The sequence below is a fragment of the Vanellus vanellus genome (genome assembly GCF_965231255.1).
Source record: "Vanellus vanellus genome assembly, chromosome: 16".
NCBI classification, from domain to species: domain Eukaryota; kingdom Metazoa; phylum Chordata; class Aves; order Charadriiformes; family Charadriidae; genus Vanellus; species Vanellus vanellus.
In genome coordinates this window covers 9,033,939-9,054,608 of record NC_138921.1, presented here as the reverse complement: position 1 = coordinate 9,054,608, position 20,670 = coordinate 9,033,939, and the positions used below count along the sequence as shown (strand labels likewise).

Genomic DNA, 20,670 nt, shown 5'->3' with positions numbered 1-20,670 from the left:
AAAGCATCCAGCTGCCATACCAGTTTTTGCTGGTAGAACCCTCATGCCTTCTCCTTTGGCAGCTTGGGGCCAGCTGGTGCAGCTGGAGGCTTGGGGTTGTGTTACCTTCCTGGCAAGACTGGAAATGAGTGATGAAATGGCCACATCTGGCTTCAAGCAGGAGCTGCTTCTTCAGGTCCTAATTCTGTCACTTGATGGGAGCTGTTTGAATTCAATATGAGTGCCTGTTTAGATAATCTGAGGAGAAGGGGAATTGCTTCAGATGAAGTGTTTAAAGGCCGCTCTGTAAACAAGGGTGTGATTGCTGCCGATCAGCAGCGTGGGCCCGGCAGTGTCAGTGACTGTTGGCTCACTTGAGGAATGTCTTCCCAAAACACTGCGTGCCTGACCGTGCATATCCAGTGCTTACTTGCTGGATAATTTGGGAAGTTACTTGAGATGGGTGTCCCCAAGATCACATTCTTTAAAATGGAGGTGTTACGCGTAGTCTGTCACTTGTGAAATGTTGGGCAGCGCGAGGGCAGCGTGCAGGGCTGCCGCCATCCTAGTTGTTCCCCCTTTGGAAGGGACTCACCGGGATGCTGGGAGTTTGCAGGAGCAGTCAGTCTGCAGGAGGCACGCGCTCTGCGCTCAGCATCCGTACCCTGTGTGCAGCCAGGCAGCCGAAATAAGCTGGAATAGGTGCTGTCAGATAAGCCCAAGCTCTTTGCCAAATCCTTCATACACAAAATAAACTGGGCAGGCTGAGCTCCTGGTCCTGGCTGAAAGCAGCTTCAGTAGAAAGGTACTTTCATCTGCTGTGAAAGCCGGGCAGGTTGGCCTTGCGGTGCACGAACAGCAGCGTGCCTCAGCACTCCTGCAGCCCGTAAAAGCTGGGCAGGCTGGGCTTGCAATATGCCTCATTTCGTCTACCTGAAAATGGTGCCCCAGCTTCCCTTCAATCATTTAAGCTCCCTTGCTCTCTGACACACTTTCCGCTGACAGTAATTCTATGAGCACTCGTCGGGCATTTACTGCCATCACTAGAGGAAATACTGATGGCTTAAAATGGGATCATTTCCTTTCTGATGGACAGCAAGCACCTGTGGGAGTTTTAATAGCCGTACGGTATGTCTGTTAGTAGGTAGCGAGGAAGACGGGTGCAGCTCTGCAGTGAGCGCCCGCAGGCTCTGAAGAGGAGATTGGAGGAGAGGGAGAAGCCACGGCTGGCTCCCTGCTGAGCTTGCAGAGTGCAGCTTAAAACTAGATTTTGTGTATCCATCTCCCCAATGGGTGATGGTGAAGAAAGGGTTTATACCAAAAACTCAAACAACCGTATGTTCACATTCATGCAGATTTCCTTGACCTCTTACTAAAGAGAAGGTATTTGCTGTACATATTCTTACTTTTATAGCCCCCTAAATTACTACTAAATGCTGTCTTTCCAGGTACTTGGTGCTACTGTGGAGGGAGAGGACTGGTTGGTTTTAGTTGTGTTTTTTTTTTTTTTTTATTGTCCTCAAGTATTTGAGAAGGAAAAGAACAGTACCAGCCTCCTTCTCCCCAACTTTTTAAAACAATTACTGCTCAGCACTTTATCATTATTTATCCAGGTCTTGTGCAAATAAAGAGAATCAAACCTTGTAAAATCAGTGTGGATTGAAATGCATTTAAAAGTAGAGTGATACTGACCTTCCCATTTGTAATTTTTGGCTATATTGTGTTGAGGTAACATTTGTCCAAGGTGTCTCTACTTGGTACGGTGTCTTCCAGGTCCTGGCAGCAAAGGTCTTAATTCTGGGGAGACAGAACAAGTGGGCATTTAGCAGAGTAGCAGCAGCTTGCTCTTCAGCTCTTCACAGGTGACAGGAGCACAGCCTCTGGTAATAAATTTGACTGTTTCAATTACAGTGAGTTTCTTGGTTCATCTACTTTTATTTTTAAGTTAAATCATGTATCATAAACCTGCAAACCAGTGGCAGCTTCAAATGTCTTAACATTTCCAAAGCTGTCTTGTCAAAAAGTCATCTTATTCTAGAGCTAAACGTGTGACAGGGTCAGAGCAAACGTGATGCATTTTAAAAAGCAAGACCCAAACTCATCTGGAATATGTCAGCTACGAAAGGAGAATTGCAGTCTAAGGTTAAACAAGCAAAGATTTCATTTGCAATCATTTTAATTGATATTGATTGCGTTGCTTGAATGTAGGGTCAAAGCAAGAGTGTCAACTTCAAATCTAGTCTCTTTTTTTGACTTTTAAAAAAAGCTTTAGTGGCTTTGGCTGAAAGGCATGGGGTTTGAGTTACATTTTTAGTGAAGTTCGCAATGGGGGAGAAGAGAAGGGCGGGAAAGTAAAACAAACAAGTGTGTGTTATATTACAGGAAAAGTGAGAACTTCCCCATCCATGAAAACTGCAGCCTCCCGGCTGGAGATGCCAGTAGTCTGCCTCCAGCATACCCTGAGCTCTGGGGACAACCACGCTGGGCTGGTCTGCTGCCAGCAAGGGGCCACTGTGCCAGGCTGCGGGCCAGTCCTGCCCCCGCTGCTCCCTCCCCTTGCTGCCCTCCCTACCTGCTCTTTCTACCCCGGAGCTCTCCAGAGCAGAGCTCTCAAACTTCTCTCCCACCGTTAAAGTGTGTTCCTGCTCATTTTTAAGATCTCCACTTGCATTTGCTGCCTGTTCACCATGTTGAGTTCAAATTCAATCACCTTGGTGGTCCTACCTGATGCCCTCCGGTAGAGTTACCTCTTATCCCATTCCTTTCTTCTCTCCTTATTATTCACCTCATTTCATTTGCCTGTTGGCTACTCTTCATTACTTGTGCTGGCTCTGTTCTTGCAGTGGCTTCTCTGTCTACGGACCCATCTTCAAATCTGTGCCTTAAAGTTTATTTCTTTCACGTGCGTTTCTCATGTATATCTCCAATATTATCTTTCCATTTGAATTAGTCTCCTGTGTCACCTTTATGCAACTTTAAAAGACGGTAGGTTACTGTAGTGAGGTCCTGTCTGTATTTGTAACATGCTTTGTCTGCTTAGAAAGCACAAGAATATTAAGTCATCATTTGTTTCTGCGTTGCTGTTCTGTAAACTGGGCATCAGGTCAGTAGGAATATTTTAAAAGTAACCTAATTAAAAGTAAATCTGTTTCAGTTCCTCTCTGAGCCAGGTTCTCTCCCTGAACTATTAAACAAACACGTTTGACAGCCCTACTGCTAATTGCATGCTAAAGTTGATATAAGGATAGATGGTGCTTAGATCCTCGGGGGCTTTTCCATTGCAATTTTGCTGAGAGAAGCTGGAGGCAGAAACAGGGACAAGCAGGGCTGGGTTTAGAGACAGCAGTGGGGGTTGTTTGTGGTTGGTTTTTTTTTTTTCTTCCTCTGTGTGGATCCTTCTCCTGTTTGATGTTCAGCGGGATATTTCACGTTCCCCAACTTAAGGCATAAGTGCTGCAGTGAAGAGTTGTAGAGAGAGAAGCTGGAGGCTGTTTCCCTTCTGGGAAATCAGCCTGTGTAATCTTTTAAAGTCGGCATGGGCAGTCTGGCAGGAGTTGAGTGCAGCCTGTCCTTGGCTGCATGTCTGAGTCTTGTAGTGTCCGACGGGCCCGGGGGATGGGGGATTGTAATGGACTTGATTTCGCACCGGGGCTGCATTTCGAACTGATGCTTGAGGGCTGAGGGTAGTCATTTTATTAACTGTAGGTGTTATTTTTGTCCTCTGCGCCCCAGCAGCACGCTCAAGGTTTTTCATCTAGCTGTGTGGTTTTTTTCACTTTTTTCAGGTTCTTTAAGTGTTCCCTCTGTATGAAAGGTGTTTACAATCCCAACCTCCCCCTGCATGCTTTCTGAGATCTCAGAGAGCTGTGTAAACTCAGAGGATTAAGGCAGAGTTTGAGCTGGGCTGAGCAAACACTGGGTGATAACTCCAGCCAGAGGCTGGCTGGGGATGTGAGCCAGGGTCCTCTAGGGCTGAGCCATGTTTCCTCATCAAACACAACATGGAGTCCACTGTGCAGAAGTCTCTCGCTGTGGCGGTTTAAGGGTAAGAACGGTCTCATTCCAGAGCTGAGGGCGGTGCATCCGCATTATTCACAGCTTTATAAATAAACTGAGTGGTGTGCACCTTGAGTCTCTTTGGAGATTGTAGCTGTGCCTCAGAGACAGAAACAAAAAAGGCTTTTCAGGAAGAAGTGCTCCAAGTGATTGAGGATGGTCGCCAGCTCTGTTGCAAGCAGAGGTGCGATTGCATAACTTTTAGCTAGCTTGGGCCAAATAGCAATGAACAAAAATTCTCAGAGATTTTTATTATGGACTCTCAAAATCTGTTGCAGAGACTCTGCAACATATGCCTGGGTTGCCAACCTGTGCCGAGGTCTTTGCCAGTGCATCTGCATAGCCACTGGTGTGCAAGGTATTTCAGGTGGAGCTGGAGGAGGGTACTGCAATTACATTTGCAGCTGAAGCGTTCATTGATACCTGTACATTGAAGTAAGCAAATGGGGAGATAGAATCTGTATGCTTCATGGAGTAACTGCCAGGAACTAAGGCTCTAAAGAAGGGCCTAATTCTTCCTTATCTGTAACCACACAGCCAATTAGAACCATCTGCTCTCCGTCTGCAGCCCAGACAGACGGAGAGGCTGTAGCCTGCCCTGGAAGGTGTGAGAGAGATTCCTAAGTGAGGACAGGTAGGAGACAGCCCTTGAAGCAGTGAGTAGTAAGCAACAAAATAGTTTTGTATATTCTGGAACAAGATTTGGCAATCTCTTTCCTGGAACTGAGAAGAGAGAATGGGCCTGGATCCACCAGCCTTCCCTGCAGAAGGGGATTTACTGGCCCTGACAGCAAAGGTAGCCAGGTCTGCTGACTCCTGGGTTGGGCAGAAACCCCAAGGCTGGATACGAAGACCTTTTGGCTTCAGGGCCTGACTTCAGACATTGTTGCTGTGTGAATACTAGGCTTTATGTGACGTGCAGAGACCTGCTGGTCTGGGCTTGTCTGGGGGGAAGGCTCCAGTGGAGCAGTTTGTCAGAAGGCCAGTCTCACCTGCCGGCTGGGATTTCTGGATTGAAGTCAAGGTACATCAATAAACGCTGCTCACTGCAGTGAGGTACTGTATATTCTGTATGTGCTTAAATTTTCCAGTAATTGCCTGTGCGCAAGCACAGATGCACGTCCAAAAATAGTAAGCTCTTGCGCTAAGTGAGGTCCCCAACTTGGAGGTCATAAACTTTAGTAAAAGAGCAGTCGCTGGAAGGCTCTTTTAGTAGAGTAAATAGAAAGGAAACAAAGGAGGCAAGAACAGAAACCCCATTAGCCCCCTCCTGCTCTCTGCCCGAGGCTGCAAGGAGGTCTGCATTTAGCAGCATAGAGAACAGCCCCTCTGTCACCCGCTGTCAGTAAGGAGAGGCCACGTTCAGTGTCCTTCGTTCCCAGAAAAAGCAAAGTCCTGTCAGCTGCGTCCTCCGCTGAAGCAGGGAGGAACGGGACTCTGGAATAGGTTTTCTTCTCGTGGGCCCAAGAAACTTGGCATCTTCCCTGCGGCTGCCCCAGACGTGCTGCAGAGCTGAGGTCGCCTTCCTCCTGCCGGAGGCGAGCGGCAGCCTCGGCTACCAGGGCTTGGGGCTTAATTCACGGCTGTTTGGAAAGTGCTTGAGATTCTTGGACGCAAGTGGCACTACAAGTGAATGCATTATTTCCTTGGCTTTGATCCAGCTATGACTGTATTCCCTGAATTAATTTTGCTAGTAGCTCAGTGATGAGGCAAACCTTAAATCTCCAAACAAAATGGGGATAAAAAGCTAAATTTCTAAGTAGGGAATTTTGTAGGATTCAGTAAGGGGGAAAATGCAGCTTTCCTGACTAGTTGTGTGGGAAAGAGAATCTTGTAAAACGTGCAGTGGGTACTGAGGGAGGGCTTTCCCTAAGGCATTAACAGAGGCCCAATCCCCATGTGAAGCCAGCTAGAATTTAAACCGAAACGGCCATTTGCTGCCTTTGAAAACATCCTTAAAAGTGAATGTTACATGCTGAGCCAGGAGTGCGTTATTTGCTGGTGGTTTCAGGTGGTGGCTTTCCCTTGCCACGGCCTCCTTTCTCCCTTATCAAGGGCCCGTGTCACCGCATGCAGCATCTTCCATGCATCTGCTGTCACATTGCAGCTGCATCTGGCTTTATGAAGAAGTGCACGTTTTTAGTGACTTCTGTTTCTAATGTTTTGCTGAGTATCAGTTAACAGATGTCATTTCCATTGCACTAGTTTCTGATTAGTTACTGGAACTTAGCATTTTGATTTCTATCTCAGCAACTTCCCAGTAAATAGGATAATGTGACCTTCTGCAAGTGGCATCTCAAACCGCTGCTTTAATTATCTTAAAACTAAAACCCAAAATGAGCAACTAAACAATAATTTGTATTCTTCGTTTTATGATTCATGGAGAATAATGCAAGACAATAATTTTCCTTGTTCTTTCACTAGTTATGGACTTGGTGAGCCGCGATGTATCCTGGTGTGTTCTGCGTCTCTGAGACAGTGCAACTTGTTTTAATTTTGGGAATGGGGGTTGTATCTGTGGAGGTTTTGCGACTTGCTGTGTATATGTTTTAAGAGGAGCTTGCCACACAAGGAACCCTGTGCAAGGTGTATAGAGACTGGGTGCTGGCTGATTGTCTTTGAGGCTGGGCTGGACTAGGAAATAGCTGTATGCATTTTATCATCGTGATTCTAAAGTCAGTGTCTCTGCAACCCCACAGAGCCAGTGCATCATCTCACTTCACAGGGAAGGGTAACTTTCGGCAGTGAGGGATTTGGAGGGGAATCAGTGTGTTACACACTGAGGCAGTCAATTCACTAATTAAACGAGAGGGGGGAGGAGGTAATCTAGAGCAATCAGCAGGGCATTTCATCCCAATTCCTAATTTTCTTTTTTGTTGGGCTTTAGTTTTTGAGAGACTAGAGAGCTAATGATTTTCATGAGCTGTTTTGCAGTACTGAAGGTGTGTGTTGACATGAGTGAGTTGTATTGCGAGCTCCATTCGCGTAGGATACAAATATCCACGATGTAATTGCTTGAGTCAGAAGTGAGGCATTTAGAAAAGGGGGGATGAGGCATTTAGAAAAAATTCTGTAACTGAAGTTGACAAATTTTGTCATGGTAAACAGTGCTTTTAAGGTATCTCCTACTCTGATATATTTACCTCACATAAAAAATTAATTGGGATAGAGATTCTGCAAAATGTTCCATAAAGAGTTTAGTTTTTACCCTTGAGAGTTAATAAAAGGCGTTGGGGAAAAAATTACCTAGCTGTAGTGAACACCATCCCTGGATGTGTTTAAGAGACCTTTAGATGTGGTGTTGGGGGATATGGTGTAGGGGAGAACTTTGTAGAGTAGGGTAGATGGTTGGACTCGATGATCCCAAGGGTCTCTTCCAACCTAGACGATTCTATGATTCTATAGTGATTTGGCTTATTATTTCTTAAACTCTTGCTGTGTGGTGTGTGCAGGGGGAGAGGTCGATATATTGTGACCAAGAGTTCAGCTTTCAGTCCTCAAGGATGCCAGGGATAGCAGTAGTAATTCCCTTCTCTGATCTCACTTCCTATGTTAATCATTATGACATGACATACCCGCTTTTAAACTCTGCTTAGATTGTATGTTACAGTCCTGATTCAGCGCAGACACTTAACACTTAGAAGTGTTCAACCTCTGTAATGTGTTTAGATCCCATTGATCTCAGCTTGCGTGTTGAATGCACGGTAGGCTTTAGAAGTGCATTTCTCCATATGAATGCTACTGTGAATTGGAGACTGTCAGGCTCAAGGGGGGTCTGATATGTTGCTTTCTGTGATCAGAAAGAAAACAAAATAAAAACCACTTCTGTTGCAGTTGAATAGTTAAAGGCTTTCCTTCAGGACGCTGGTTTCTTCATGTGCTGTTGACGTATGGTTCCCGAATTAATGTGAAGCAAACTCATTTTCATAACCAGTTCCAGCATCTCTGAAATTAATCAAACACATAGCCTGGAGAGTATTCATCCTAATCTAATCTAAAATTACTGTTTGCATTGTGCGTGCCTAATTATTCATCTTAAGTCATCTCTGGAAAGAACATGCTGTCTTGTTTGTGTTTTTATTCAATATTTATACTGCTTAATGCTTAAAAGTAGTCTCAGAGAACTTAAAGAACTTAAAATTTTTTTTTCCTCCTTTACAGAAGGACATGTCGCTAAAGCCTCAGGAGCGGAAGGAGAAATGGGAGAGGCATCCAGGAAAGAAACCTAGAGAATCTGAAAACTGTGTGTCTGCTGAGCCGAGTGAAAATGGCCATAATAATGATGCTGGGAGCTCTGAGAGAGAGGCAGAAAGAGGCAAAGAACGAATGAAGAAGAAACTCCCCTTGAAGCTATCCAAACAGGTAGGGAACTTACTTCTCATTTGAAGCAACTGTATCGTGGCGTTGGCCACTGTGAAATGTTGTCCTGCTGGTAGGTTTGGGCTGTTAATGTAACTGGCTTCTCTGGTAACTTCTGCTGGTGAAAACAAAGTCTCTTACAAGACTTGTGGCCAAGCGTGCAAATGCTTTGTTGCGGGCAAGTTTCGTAAGCTAAAATGGAAGACCAGGTGTGCTGGGTAATATAGGAAAGAAGGAGCAGACCCTCCCGTGTATCCTACAACTTTGAGAAAGTGCGGTAATTCACACCATAGGTTTGTGGCTCTCAACGGTCTTAGACACAAATAGAAATCATCAATCGGATCATAGCCTTCTTCGGAGAATGTGCACCTGGAAGTTGCAAAGGTGAATGTGTCCATCTCATGAATCAAGTTTGTGTGCCCTCAAAACAGTATGTTGAAAAGGAGAGAATATTCAAGTGTTTTAGAAATGGAAAGTCAGTTTGGAGGAAGTTGTGCTCTGGGCAGTCTTTTCTCTGTGCCCTTCTGAAATGTGGTAGAGCATCAATGAATTAAGAGCTGTGACGCTGGAGGGAAAAATTGCGGAGACTCCCGTCTGAGCCACGGTGTGTGCAGAGCCGGGGAGGTGACAAAGGAGAGGCACTATGGCTGGCAGGCTATTTATCACTTAGCTGCTGCTCAGCAGGGAGATTTGTTGGTGACTCAGTGCTCATTCATCAGTTTGAAATTCACATGGCACAGCAGCCTATATCTATGAACAAACACTTTCCCAGTTGTCCCTTAACATGGTGCCAAATGTCAGCCAGTTGGAAGACCAGTGTACTTGACCCTCCAGTATTTGTTCTGAGCTAAGAAGTACGCTACGGTGAAAAACTATTTTTTATTCTTCGGGTTGCAGATAAAAAGAGCTGTTTACCCCAAGCACACCGTCTGTTCTGTGAAACTAGTTCTGTATGTGTGTCAGACAATGGAAGATTGAATTGTCCAGTTATGGGAAGTGTTTTTTCAGACTTTCAGTATTTTAGGATTTGAAAGGATCTTTAAGATTATCTAGTGCAAACCCCTGCATAATTTCACCACAACACACAAGCTTTCATGATTGTGTTGTAGCATATTTGTTCAGAAGCGCTCATCACATTTGACCTTAGAAATTCTGATGGTCTGCTCATGGCCCCACTCTTCTGGTGGCTAATTGTTCTCATTAACAAATTAGCAGACTTTTGTTTTCTTCCTTTTGATTAAAAAAAAATAGTTGGAATAATTCAGTGGAAATACTTATGTAAAGATGCTAGTACTTCTCTGCTTGCAAATATTTAGGTAGCAAATCATGTAACCGCACACTCCTAGTAAAATATTTGCCAGGTTTGTTTTCTTTTAACTCCCCAAAGTGATACCAAATGTTTTGGTTTTAGAGTCCTCAGTGTATATGCAGTTAAAATATATCAAGTTTCTTGTTTGTTTTTGCTAGTAGTTGAGTGGTGGGGTTTCAGTTCCCCCCTCTGGTTACAGGTGCAATGGTTTTGTGCACAAATATTCACTCTGTGCAAATTAAAATGACTTTTTATTATGGGTGAATAGATGCATGTTTTAGTTTCGATGAAGGTTTGAGCAACTAGGATCCTTTTCTTGGCATCCAAACCCACAAAACCTTAAGTGTGTATTTCACCAGAAGTCCCAGCCTTTGACATGAGACGTTTGGAAGCAATAGTGCTGGATGGCATTCCTGCCTGCTGCTTGCATCAGGTTTGTGGCACTGTGCTTCATCAGCGCCTCTGCCTTTGTAAAGCTGCTGTTGGGCCAGGCTTTTTTATTTACATGAAAGGGCCCCAAACACCAATCCGATGACCCTTGCAAAGTATATATGAAGCTGGCTCACTTTCTGCTCTGGTCCCTGGAGTAACCTTACAAATGCTCATGTTGATGCAACTGAGAGTGGTGCAGTGCAAGCGTGGAAACACAGGGCACCGCAGGAGGTCATTAGGTCTCGATTGCCACCAAATTCTCTCTAACATGAAAGCCTGGCTTCAGTCAATACTGCCTCGCTACGGGGTAGAGAGTTGTTCCTTCAGGTCTAAAATTACGCTGGAGGGGGTTCAGTGCACTTCAGGGGTTTGCACTGTTGTGGGTGTGAGGCCGCACTCTGCCGGGCAGCAGGGAGGTCCCCTCGTGCTGGAGCTGGGGGCAGCCGGTTCCTCACCCGTGGCAGAGGAGGAAAGGGTGGTTAATAGTGACATCTTCTACATGGAACTTAAAACTAAGTTCCAAGTAGTTGTGGCCACTAGGGATTTCATGACACTTCCTTAGAAACCTTTGGGGTAAGAGGTTTTGTTACACTGGCCAGACTCCAGTTTCTGTAATTATATGCCGCTGCATTAGTTTACCAAACATTTAGATTATTTGTATTTCAGCTCTGAAAAACGAGGACACTGTTACCGGTTTCTTCTGGCTAGTATTTGGCTATCAACAGTGACTAAATAGGTTATTTGCTGCCACATTCATGAAAATCTGAATTCATCTTTCATTGTTTAATCTTTTTTTTTCCTGTAAGTGTAAGTAACAAACTCCAAAAAGAGCGAGGAGCTTGCATGAAGAGTGCAAAATAAAACCTGTGATGAGTGACTCATTAATAGCCTCTTTAAACAAGTCGCAATTAGAATTCATCTTTTATTGAAAGGGAGGTTTTTTTTAAATACCTTTTATTATCCTAGCTGATATAGTTGTGAAAACCAGACAAGTTTTCAGGTCTGTAAGGTTGATGAAAGTAGCAGTAAAATCTAAGCTAGATAAACTAGGCTATTCTTAGTTCAAACTAATTATGCAAATGATATAGACAAGTTCAATAATTTTTCCCGTTTTAATAACCACAAAGTTCACACCTAGAATTCTGGCATTTCCTGCCAAGCTGTCTAGACAAATTGGCTGTAATATTAAGTTTCCCGGAATTTGGGGGTGATTTTTGCATCTCAGGGCTATTAAACATAGGTTTATACCTAATTTGGAAAGCTTACTGTAATTAATGCTAATTATATTGAGATGTTGCTTAGAAATTACTGTTCAATTTGAAGCTTTCCTTATACTCATCCCTTCTCTTCACAATGCTACTGAATTGTCGTCTTTTCTGCGCAGCCTCCTCTAATAAATCAAATTGGGCATTATAATTATGGCATTCTGCTAATCCTTGTAGAGAGGTGCAAAGTGGTAAGCTGATTTGAGTGCCAGGTTGTCTGCTTTGTTTAGAAAATTAGATTAATACTTCACTCCTTTTGACAAAGCATCCAGATTCATATTTGCTCCTCAATATTTGGTTCTTCTGTACCTCAGGGCTTGGGGAAAGCATTGCAGGAGCCAATCTGTCCTTTCCAGCCTATTACTCCAACTGTGTATAAAAATCATTCAAACACACTTATCTCCTGCTGTAGCCAAGCAGGGGGAACAAAGGGCATTTCAAATAATCATAGGTCCTCTGGTCAAAGATTTGTCAGGATTTGGGGCTGTTCTCGAGGCGTGTGTGCAGGGAAAGCTGCTGTGCTCTGATGGGAGGCCACGGCACTGCTCACAGTCATCGGGGGTGCATAAGAGAGCGAGAAAATGTTTTAGCGTAGCTAGAGCTGCCTGCAGTAAAGCTTGCTTCTTTGGAAGTGTGGAGTTGCCTCCAACGCAGGAACATTTATTGGAAATTGAGTCATTGCCTTTTTTAAAAAGCCATGTCTGAGTCTGGCCCAGTGGTTGTGGAAGGGAATCCCCACAGCGGCTGCAGACAGTGCCAGTGGGGGAGAAGAGCCCAACATCCCTCTAAAGGGTTCCTCTATGGTTGGGTGTATAATTCACTTAGATGAAGAGGTAGATATAATATGAAACCTCTCCGTTCCAGTTATGCTTCCTTGTGTTGTCCTAAGTAATTCTTCTAGTTTTTGGAGAGTCACCCTTTGAACTTTGAGTCTGTCTTTCGTTAGCCTTAGCTGAGCTGTTTTGCTCTTTGCTGGGTTCAATTTTGGAGCTGCTTATTCTTTGGAACGTCTGAGCAGCCTGGGGCCACCCTGGATGTCGAACAGTGGCTTTTTTCTGAGCTTCAGGACCCATTGCTATTTCTGTACGTAGACTAAAAATGGGCTGACCTCCTTCTGAAAAGGGTTGGTGCTAATAACAAAGAGTTGCTGATATTTCAAGTTAAGCTTAACCTCAAGCTCTGTGGTTAGTCAGCTCTGGAGCATCGCGGTGTGTTGAATATGTTTAGATGTTAAGTGTGGCTGTAATAACACTCTGTTCTGCAAATAGTCATTTGTCATGAAGATGAGTGTCTTACACGTCCTCCTTCCTTTTTCTCACCCACTGCTTAAATCAGCCAAGATGAGGAAGAGTCTCAAAGAAGCTGAGGAGGACAGGGTGGTGGTGTAGCACGTATTTAGTGCTCATAAATAGCATGCTGGGTTTGGAGCATGGGAGGAAAGGGCAAGAGAGCTAACGCTGTCATGTTGCTCTGGAGGTGTGACATCTCTGTGACTTCAGCAGAGCTTCCCGGAGGGAGGGAAAGCGGAGTTAATTCCTGTGTCTCATTCACTCCCCAGCCTTCGTCACACTGCTGAGTGTTATTGATGATTAATGTATATTGTTGCTGTGGCTCTTGCTGGACTGGAACTGCTAAATTACATTAACATGTTTGATTACCTATTCATGTGATTTTTCTGTGATGCTCATCAGCTCGTTATCCAGCATTCAGTGATGAATGTAACACCCTTTCCTGCCCCCCAGGGGAGCACCACTCTGGGTTACTGCTGATCTGAGCTAAAGGTGATGAGCTAAGTCGTTTTCCAGCCAGGATGCACATTGTTTCTTCTGATGTCTAGGTGAAAATTGATAGCCTGGCTTCAATCCAGTTACATACCCCTGGTCCCCTTTTCTGTGTTGGTGGTGGTATTGAAAGGCTGTGGTAGAATGAAACAGTCTAGAACCTTGTCTGGCTAAATACCTTATGTGGAATAATTCCTTTGGCGTCACGCTGCTTGTGCTGCTGGTTAGGCAATATATGAGCATGTAGCTGCTTGATTTTTATTTGTATTTTTCTAGATAATGATAAATGGTAAATCAAAAACGTGGATGTGCTTTGGGGGTTGGAGGCAGAGCGTTTGCTTAGTGATGCAGAGTTCAGAGACTGAAATGTACCCCTCTTAGCTGAGGTTCAGCAGCCATGTAGGAGAGTGAGTCTGAAAAATAACCTTTGGAGTCTTTGTCTATAGGCCGGAGGACAGGTATGGATATGCCTGTCCTTTCATGTCTTAATAATGTAGCGTTTGGAAGCTGAATTGTGTCTAAGAGGGTCTAAACATAATAGTTACTTATTCTGTTACCTTCAGTATCTCAGGCTTTTAAAAGCAAATGAATTCTAGACAACCAATGTACCAAAAAAAAAAAAAAAAAAGAAGAAAAAAAAAAAAAAGGTTACCTTTAATGTGGGTTTTGGGGATTGGTTTGGTTTGGTGTGTGCTGCTTTGGTGTTTGCACTTCACTGCTTTTGAACACTGAAATTATACAAACCGGTTTCTTTTTGGTTCTAATTGATGTTACCCTTTTTGTTAGCAGATATTGTTATTTAAATGTTCTTTGAAACTAAACAACAAAGCAAAGGGGGAAAAAAAAGTCCATTTTCTTTTAATCAGGAAAATGTTGCTTTATGTATTCCTTAAAACCAGGATCTATTCCTACCTTTGTAAGTACAAGAATTTACAATTTGGACATGAAAGCTCTGTACCAATTAGTTTTAAGTGCGCGTTTATGATTGCTGGGCGACTTGGGCTGTGAACATAGCGCACGTTATCTGCGTGCAGTCTCTCTGCCGCTGAGTGCGGCCAGGCTGGCTGGGATCCCGGGAGGTGACCTGGGGGGGCTCGCGGTCCCTTCGGCTTGAGCCAAGGCCGGCGGTGGAGACCTGCTCGGCGAGGTGTGGGGCTCTGATGCAGCCGAGCCTTTCCAAGCACGTGCTCGCTTTTAAACGTGTGAACACTCTCACTGGCTTCAAAGCTCCTAATGAGGTTGTAGTGCCGGGGGCCCTGTCCCGGGGGATTTTGGAGGAGGTCCTTGTTTCCGGCTGAGTAGGGCCGCTCGGCACAGGCACAGATGGCCTTGCCTTGCACTCTCACGCTAATCTGCAAGGGCAGAGACTTCACAGCTGCCGGGGAAACCACTGGGGAGTAACGGTGCAAAGTACTGAAATGGGCAATACAGTATTTAGTCATTAGGTTTGCTAATCCAAGGCCTAAAATCAGCCTCATTTCAATCAATAGCAATCTGTTTGCACTGTCAGGAACTAATTTAAAAATCTGCTTTAAGTCCTGGTTAGGCACTTGGTATTCTGTTTTCTGCATCAAAGTCAAGGGGGAGCAGTGGGCATAACACAGCAGTGGCAGGAGGAGGAAAATTCCTTTGTAAATAAATACTGGATGTTTATTTCCCAAATGAAACCCTGCTATTACCAAGAAGTGCTGTTGTTCTTGCTAAATTTATCCAGGAATTCATCGAGATTCCTGAAGAGGCTGCAGAGCCCACTCTGTAACAGAGAGAGAACTTTGTGTTGTGTTTAGTTTGTTCAGTGTTTCTTTAAAGTGCTGTGTGAACCTTAGACAATTAAGGTTTGCATTATAGCTGTGGCACAGGTAACTTTGTCATGGGATTGCAGCCACCTTTTGAAAGCTACAGCCCAACTTCCCTGACAGATCCCTGTAACATACTGTGCTTCGGGAGGAGTAGTGCAAACTGGTGCCATAAAACCAGTGGGAACTCTGACAGGAGAAGGCCTTTGCTTAAGCAGGAGAAATGTATTTCAAAACCCTCTGCAGTTCTGGTAGGAAAACATAAATGGAGGAGACCATGTTCATTAGAATTACGGGGAGGGATCCAGCTGTTTTTAGAGTAATGCTGAAGCATGAAACAGAAGCATATGCTGGATTTTACTACACTGCAAATATTATTTTTTGAATGGAGTGATGTAAAGTGTGTTTTGGCTGCTGACAGTGTTTCATGTAGGATAACGTGGCTTTGTCTTTTTCACTGATGTAGTGAAATACTTATTCACTTGTCTGGACCAGTGGGTTCCCCTTCTGTAGCTGACTCTCACTTGCCAATGTTGCTGCTCCGTGTGGCCCACTTGTCCCTGCTCCTGTAGGACTCTCCTGATCCTCCCGGAGAGGCTCGGCTGCCCCTGAGCGCAGCTCCTTGGTGTGCCCCAGCCCAGGAGCGTGGCTGCGGGATGCTGGCTGTGCTGGCTCGGGCAGGGCTTGCCCACTTGGACCAGCACCTTACTGCTGGGGGCTTCGCTTGGGTGGGGACTTGCTCATGGGTGGCAGAGCAAGCGGAGGTTGGGTGGCTGTGTGGATGGGGATGCAGTATCTTGCCACATACACTCTGCTTCCTGCTTTGTATTTAAAGCTCATAACGCTGTTATGATGGCATCGACCCTGCTGTGTTCAGAACCAGACCCTGAGGTTTTGCCCGCAGCACTGGCTTCTTACCTTCTTTGTCCCCACTTTTCCTCTTCTCCAAAATTCCTGTCTGCCCCTATTTACCTCTCCCACTTAACAGCATTTGGGCAACAGCAATGTGTTCAGGCCTCCAGATGGCTGCTGGCATTTTTAACATGTGTTAGAGCAGGTCTAGAGAGCACAGTGATTAAAGCACTGGATGCTACCAGTGCTTTCTCTGCGTTGGGACTTCTTATGCTACCTCTAGTGGAGCTGAACCACAGTGTCTTCAGGGGCCTTATGTCTTCGTCTCAGTTCCCCATCTGAGAAGATGCGATAGCTGCAGACCCAGCGAAGTGTGGCTGAACAGACTCAGTATCTAGAGACGTGCACAGACATTTCGTAAACGGAGCAATCTGGAGGAAACTGCTGAGAGCAGCTCTCATCTCGCAAGACTCCTCCCTAGCAAACAGAGAAGCCTTGACCTGGCATTCCTGGTGTTTTCAAAGGTAAAAAAGGTCAGAAAATTGGAGTGATAGGAAGATAGTGAAGTCACACTGCTACAGTAAGAAAGTTATGTTATATGTATGTGAAGAATCAAACCAATTATAAGCTCCATGTTTTAAAACTCCTGCAGGTCACCTTTAACTTCTCTGCCTGCAGTTAGATGACTGATAAGGACCTTAGGTCACATTTGCTTAAATATAGCCTCAGACACCAGCAGAAAAGAGAAACAAGGCAATCCTCTCTTTTTGCCGCTGTTCTGGAAGTAGCTGTGAATGAATGTCATTACAATGGCTTCTTTTGAAAGTAAGAAATAAAAAGGAAATTTCACTGCTAACAACTTACATGGCATCAGACACTATAAAAAAGGTTGTTGTTGGTCATTGGTTACATTGTTATAAGAGAAGAACTAAATAGTTTGTAATTTAGAGAAGGGGATTTAATTACATGAAGTAATTTAGGGGAAGCTATAACCACTTGTATCTTTCTCTGTTGAATTTAATTGGTTGACACAATGTACAAAGTCGTCTTTCTTTTCCTTCTTTCCTCCTCTCATTTTTTGTTTCCTTTGTATATTTGCTTTTGGAGAAGAGAAGGCACCAAGATAGAGCGCTTCTGTTGTGTCTCGTGATTTTAGCAAATTGAAGAATGGAGAAACACAGTACTGTTTGAATGGTGCTCTGTCTCTGACTAGTCCTGCTAGTGTGTGCTGTTTGAAGAGATTCAGAGCTTTGGCTGGAGGCTTTTCTTGTACATCTCTTCACGACGGTGAGATAAGGCACGTTCTGGGTGTCCTGTGAGGTGTGTAGAGCCCCTTTTCCTGAGTGTAATGGAGATGCTGCAGAAGAGGCTAGGACCTAGAAGCAGCTGAAGCAGCCACGAGCTTTTTGTGTGTTGTTTTTCTGGTTTAGACAAGAAGTGTCTAAAGGGTTATTCCATCTTGATTTGAGCACCGGCTGCCTAGTATTTTAGCTAGCTTTGTGTAGGGGGTTAGGATCTGTTGCCTAATTGTAGCCCCTCTTCTTGGCCTTGCACCAAATATCTGCAATAAAATACAAAGCCTCTGAATGGCAGCAGGTAGAGTATGGTTTCTTATGATCATCCCCGTAATTTTGGGGATCATCACAGGTATTTTTTTGTGTGCGTGAAACAAGCATAGTAGATGCAGACGGACAATATTCTTCCTCTAGCGTGCTTATCACTATAATAACTAAACCACCTGCACAGCTCCAGTCTAAAACTGAGCTGATTTAAAACAAACATAAAAATGACATCCCAATGTCACTTGTGGTTGAGGCAGAATAAGTGTCTTTTTCATGAGATGCTGTTGCTTTCAACATGCAGAACTTGTCCTTGCTTACTGCTGGCCGTGGATCTCCATTTCTGCAAGAGGCTGCTGGGATCGGTGCAGCAGGAGCTGTAGCAGAATCGCTTTGGCAGTTGCCAGTCTTTGCCTGAAGTCATTTAATGGCACTGGTCCAGCTCACTTGGCTTTCCTCATGGAAGCGTATCAAAGATGATGCTGTTTTCCACCTCTCGGTTGCTCTTGCCTCACAAACTGCAGCCTCGGGCAGTGTTACCCACATCCCTCGACCTCTTTTCAGTGTGGATTCTTAAGGGAGCTAATTTTCATACTTCTGCCTGATGGATGGTTTTCACGAGCTGTTGAGAATATACACAGCTTGAGTAAGCACGCCTTTGGTTTGAAGACATCTCTTAGGTAAAATAAGCACTTCTTTTTTTTCCCTTTAGTCCTTCAAGCGAGGTTACTAGTAGCTCTTCAGGTGAATGCCATTGCGCTATTTATTTGGTGAAGTCAGTCCATGAAACCTGTGCTATTTTCTCTAACATTTTGTCTAAAAGAAACTGAAGAATTAAGTAAAGCTAGCAGGGGTTTGTGATAGATTTAAAGCTCTTCCAAGCTTACTGGTTGAGGGAGTCCTCGGGCGTAGTCGGGTATGTACGTATCTTTTAACTCAAGAGTTGAAATATGTCCTGTCCGTATGTAGGTTTTTCCAGTTGTTAGCACTGTAAATTGATTCTAAAAATTTTAGAAAAGTTGAGCCTTGAAATTAATTTATTTAAAAAAGAAAAATCCTAGCAAGGAGGATATTTTGAATATTAAGTTTGGAATTTATATAAAAACTTTTATTATTGTTATAGGCAAAAGTTTTTTTATTTCTTTTTTTTCTGGTACCTTGCTCTCAGTTTTGTTTCTTTTCAGTTGGAGTTGTTGAGATTACAAAGCAAAGTACTATTTGGGTAGCTGCTGGATTCTGAAAGTTAGTGTCTAAAGTCAATTATGTAAATATGTGCAGGTGTTTTAATTTAAAAACAAATTTTTCGTCTTCACCCTTCCTTCCACATTCCACTTTCTTCTAGTTAAGGGCTTTGATTTCGGCACTAGGGAAAGGAGCACAGGCTCGATTCTTCCTTCAGTTGCAGATCCAGTGCAAGTTAAAGTTGAAGACGAGTAGTAGGTTTCATTTTGCATTCTCTGATGTTTCCTCTCGGAACCTTTCTTGACTCATTGACACGGAATTGCAAAAACAAGGAAAAAAAACTTTTCCAGGGAAATTTTATCCACTGGAATGATAGTGCTAAAAGAAGCCAAGGACGAGATAATGGATCAAGTAGTGCATGCCGTCCAGGGCAGCTTGAATAACAGTGCCGTGATGAATAGCCCTCTCATGCTGTAGTATTGCAGCCTCTTGGAAGGTGGTGCTGGATCTCATAAAGTTGTCCTTCTGTTGCTTCTCAAAACTTTTGAGTGGCCGTAGGGCAATATTTTGTAACTTAACATGACGTTTATTTGCTGTAGTGTCAGTCATAGGTATCTTTTTGTAGTTAGTGTCTCAGTCCTTTAGGATGGAAGGTGGAGATAGTTCAGCTGGTCAGATAGGTCTGCTGTGGAGTATGTCGGCAACTTTAACATGAAAAAAATAAATGTGCTTTCCAGTTATTTTTCAGCTCATATGGAGCAATTTCAGTATATAAAGGTAAACAGGGTTGACATAAAAGAACAGAGTCATATTACAAGTTTTGCCCGAATAGAGATTTTTCTAACTTGCTCCTCATTTGTACACGTGCTCTTTTTCTGCCAGTTGCATACTGCCAAAACTAATAATATAAAAATGAAAAAGTTATTCTTTGCTTACCATGTAGGAAGTAATCCCTGCAGCAGAGACCAAAGTCTAGATCCACAAAACCTGAACTGCGTTCTGAAAAGCTGAATTCCATGTTTTCCCAGCACGTGTCTGTGCCCTCCTGCAAGAGGGGCTGGCGGTTCGGCCATGAGCCTCACTGGGGGACGTGGTGGCGTCACGGCCGCATGCCATTTTAGATTGCTTCTCCATTTTTGTCTCTTGCTTTCCTTGCAACTGGCTCATTTTGTTCATAAAGCAGCTTGTAATTGAGTGTTTGACAAAGGAGTGTTTACAAGCAGTGTTTCTTGTGCATAACTGCCTAGCTGAGGGGAATAACAATTTGGGTCTGAATTTCAGCCCTCCTTTGTCACTGTCGTATCATCGTCGGTGGCGGTGCTGTCTCTGCTTAAAGGGAAAGATGGATTAAAATTGTTTCAGGGTATGGCACCGGAGTGGGGAACGCATGCTCTTTGAAGAAGCTTGTAACTGTTCCCTGTGGCCCACGCTGTCTTTGTTCATGTTTTGGTTTTGGACCACACCAAGGTGCGTGCTAATTGCCATGTGTGGTGACTGCTGGGGTTTTAGTGGTGGAGTCTGCTGATTTAGAGGGGATTTTATTCTGGTTATATGAAATGTAAAGGTTGGAGTTTTGTCAGGTTTTAAGCCTTTTCTAGCCATCGTGTGGGGTGATACGGTGTAGGCTGTAGCTGTCCTAATCTGGGAACGTGGTTGGAGTTCAGTCTTCATGGGTTGAAACCTACAGTGCAGACAGGGCTTGTGTTATCAAAATAAAAGTCTTATTTAGCTCTAGGATCAAGCTTTTCAGTTCAGGCAGTGTGTGGGTGTTTCAATTGTCCATGCCAAAACCCTTCTGCAAATTATGCCAACTGGGCAGGGTGTGGAGGGAACAGAAGCAATGAAGTTATGCATGAGTAAGGAACAGCTCAGGCTTTATTTAGACCCATTCTAGGTCATTTGCAAAGGGTACTCTTTTGGGGGGGAGAGAGGGGGCAGTGTCTTTTAAAGGGGCTGCTCATTCCGTGTTTGCAGGAATTACCATGTTTCATCAGAAGCGATGGGAATCGGCTCATAGTGAATAAGCAAAGACAATCCCAGCAATCGTCTACTAATAGCTGGAGGCACCCGGAGCTCCGGTCCGACTCCCAGTTGTGGGGC

The 20,670-nt window shown here is 44.2% G+C and overlaps 1 protein-coding gene across 1 annotated transcript in view; it reads left to right on the top strand.

Moving 5' to 3' along the window:
* The window catches only part of FBRSL1 (fibrosin like 1), a 547,710-nt gene that overhangs the window by 140,633 nt on the left and 386,407 nt on the right, over positions 1–20,670 (top strand). Inside the window, exon 2 of the mRNA XM_082491594.1 lies at positions 8,197–8,397. Coding sequence (XP_082347720.1) covers positions 8,197–8,397 — 201 coding nt within the window. The remainder of the gene's footprint in view (positions 1–8,196; positions 8,398–20,670) is intronic.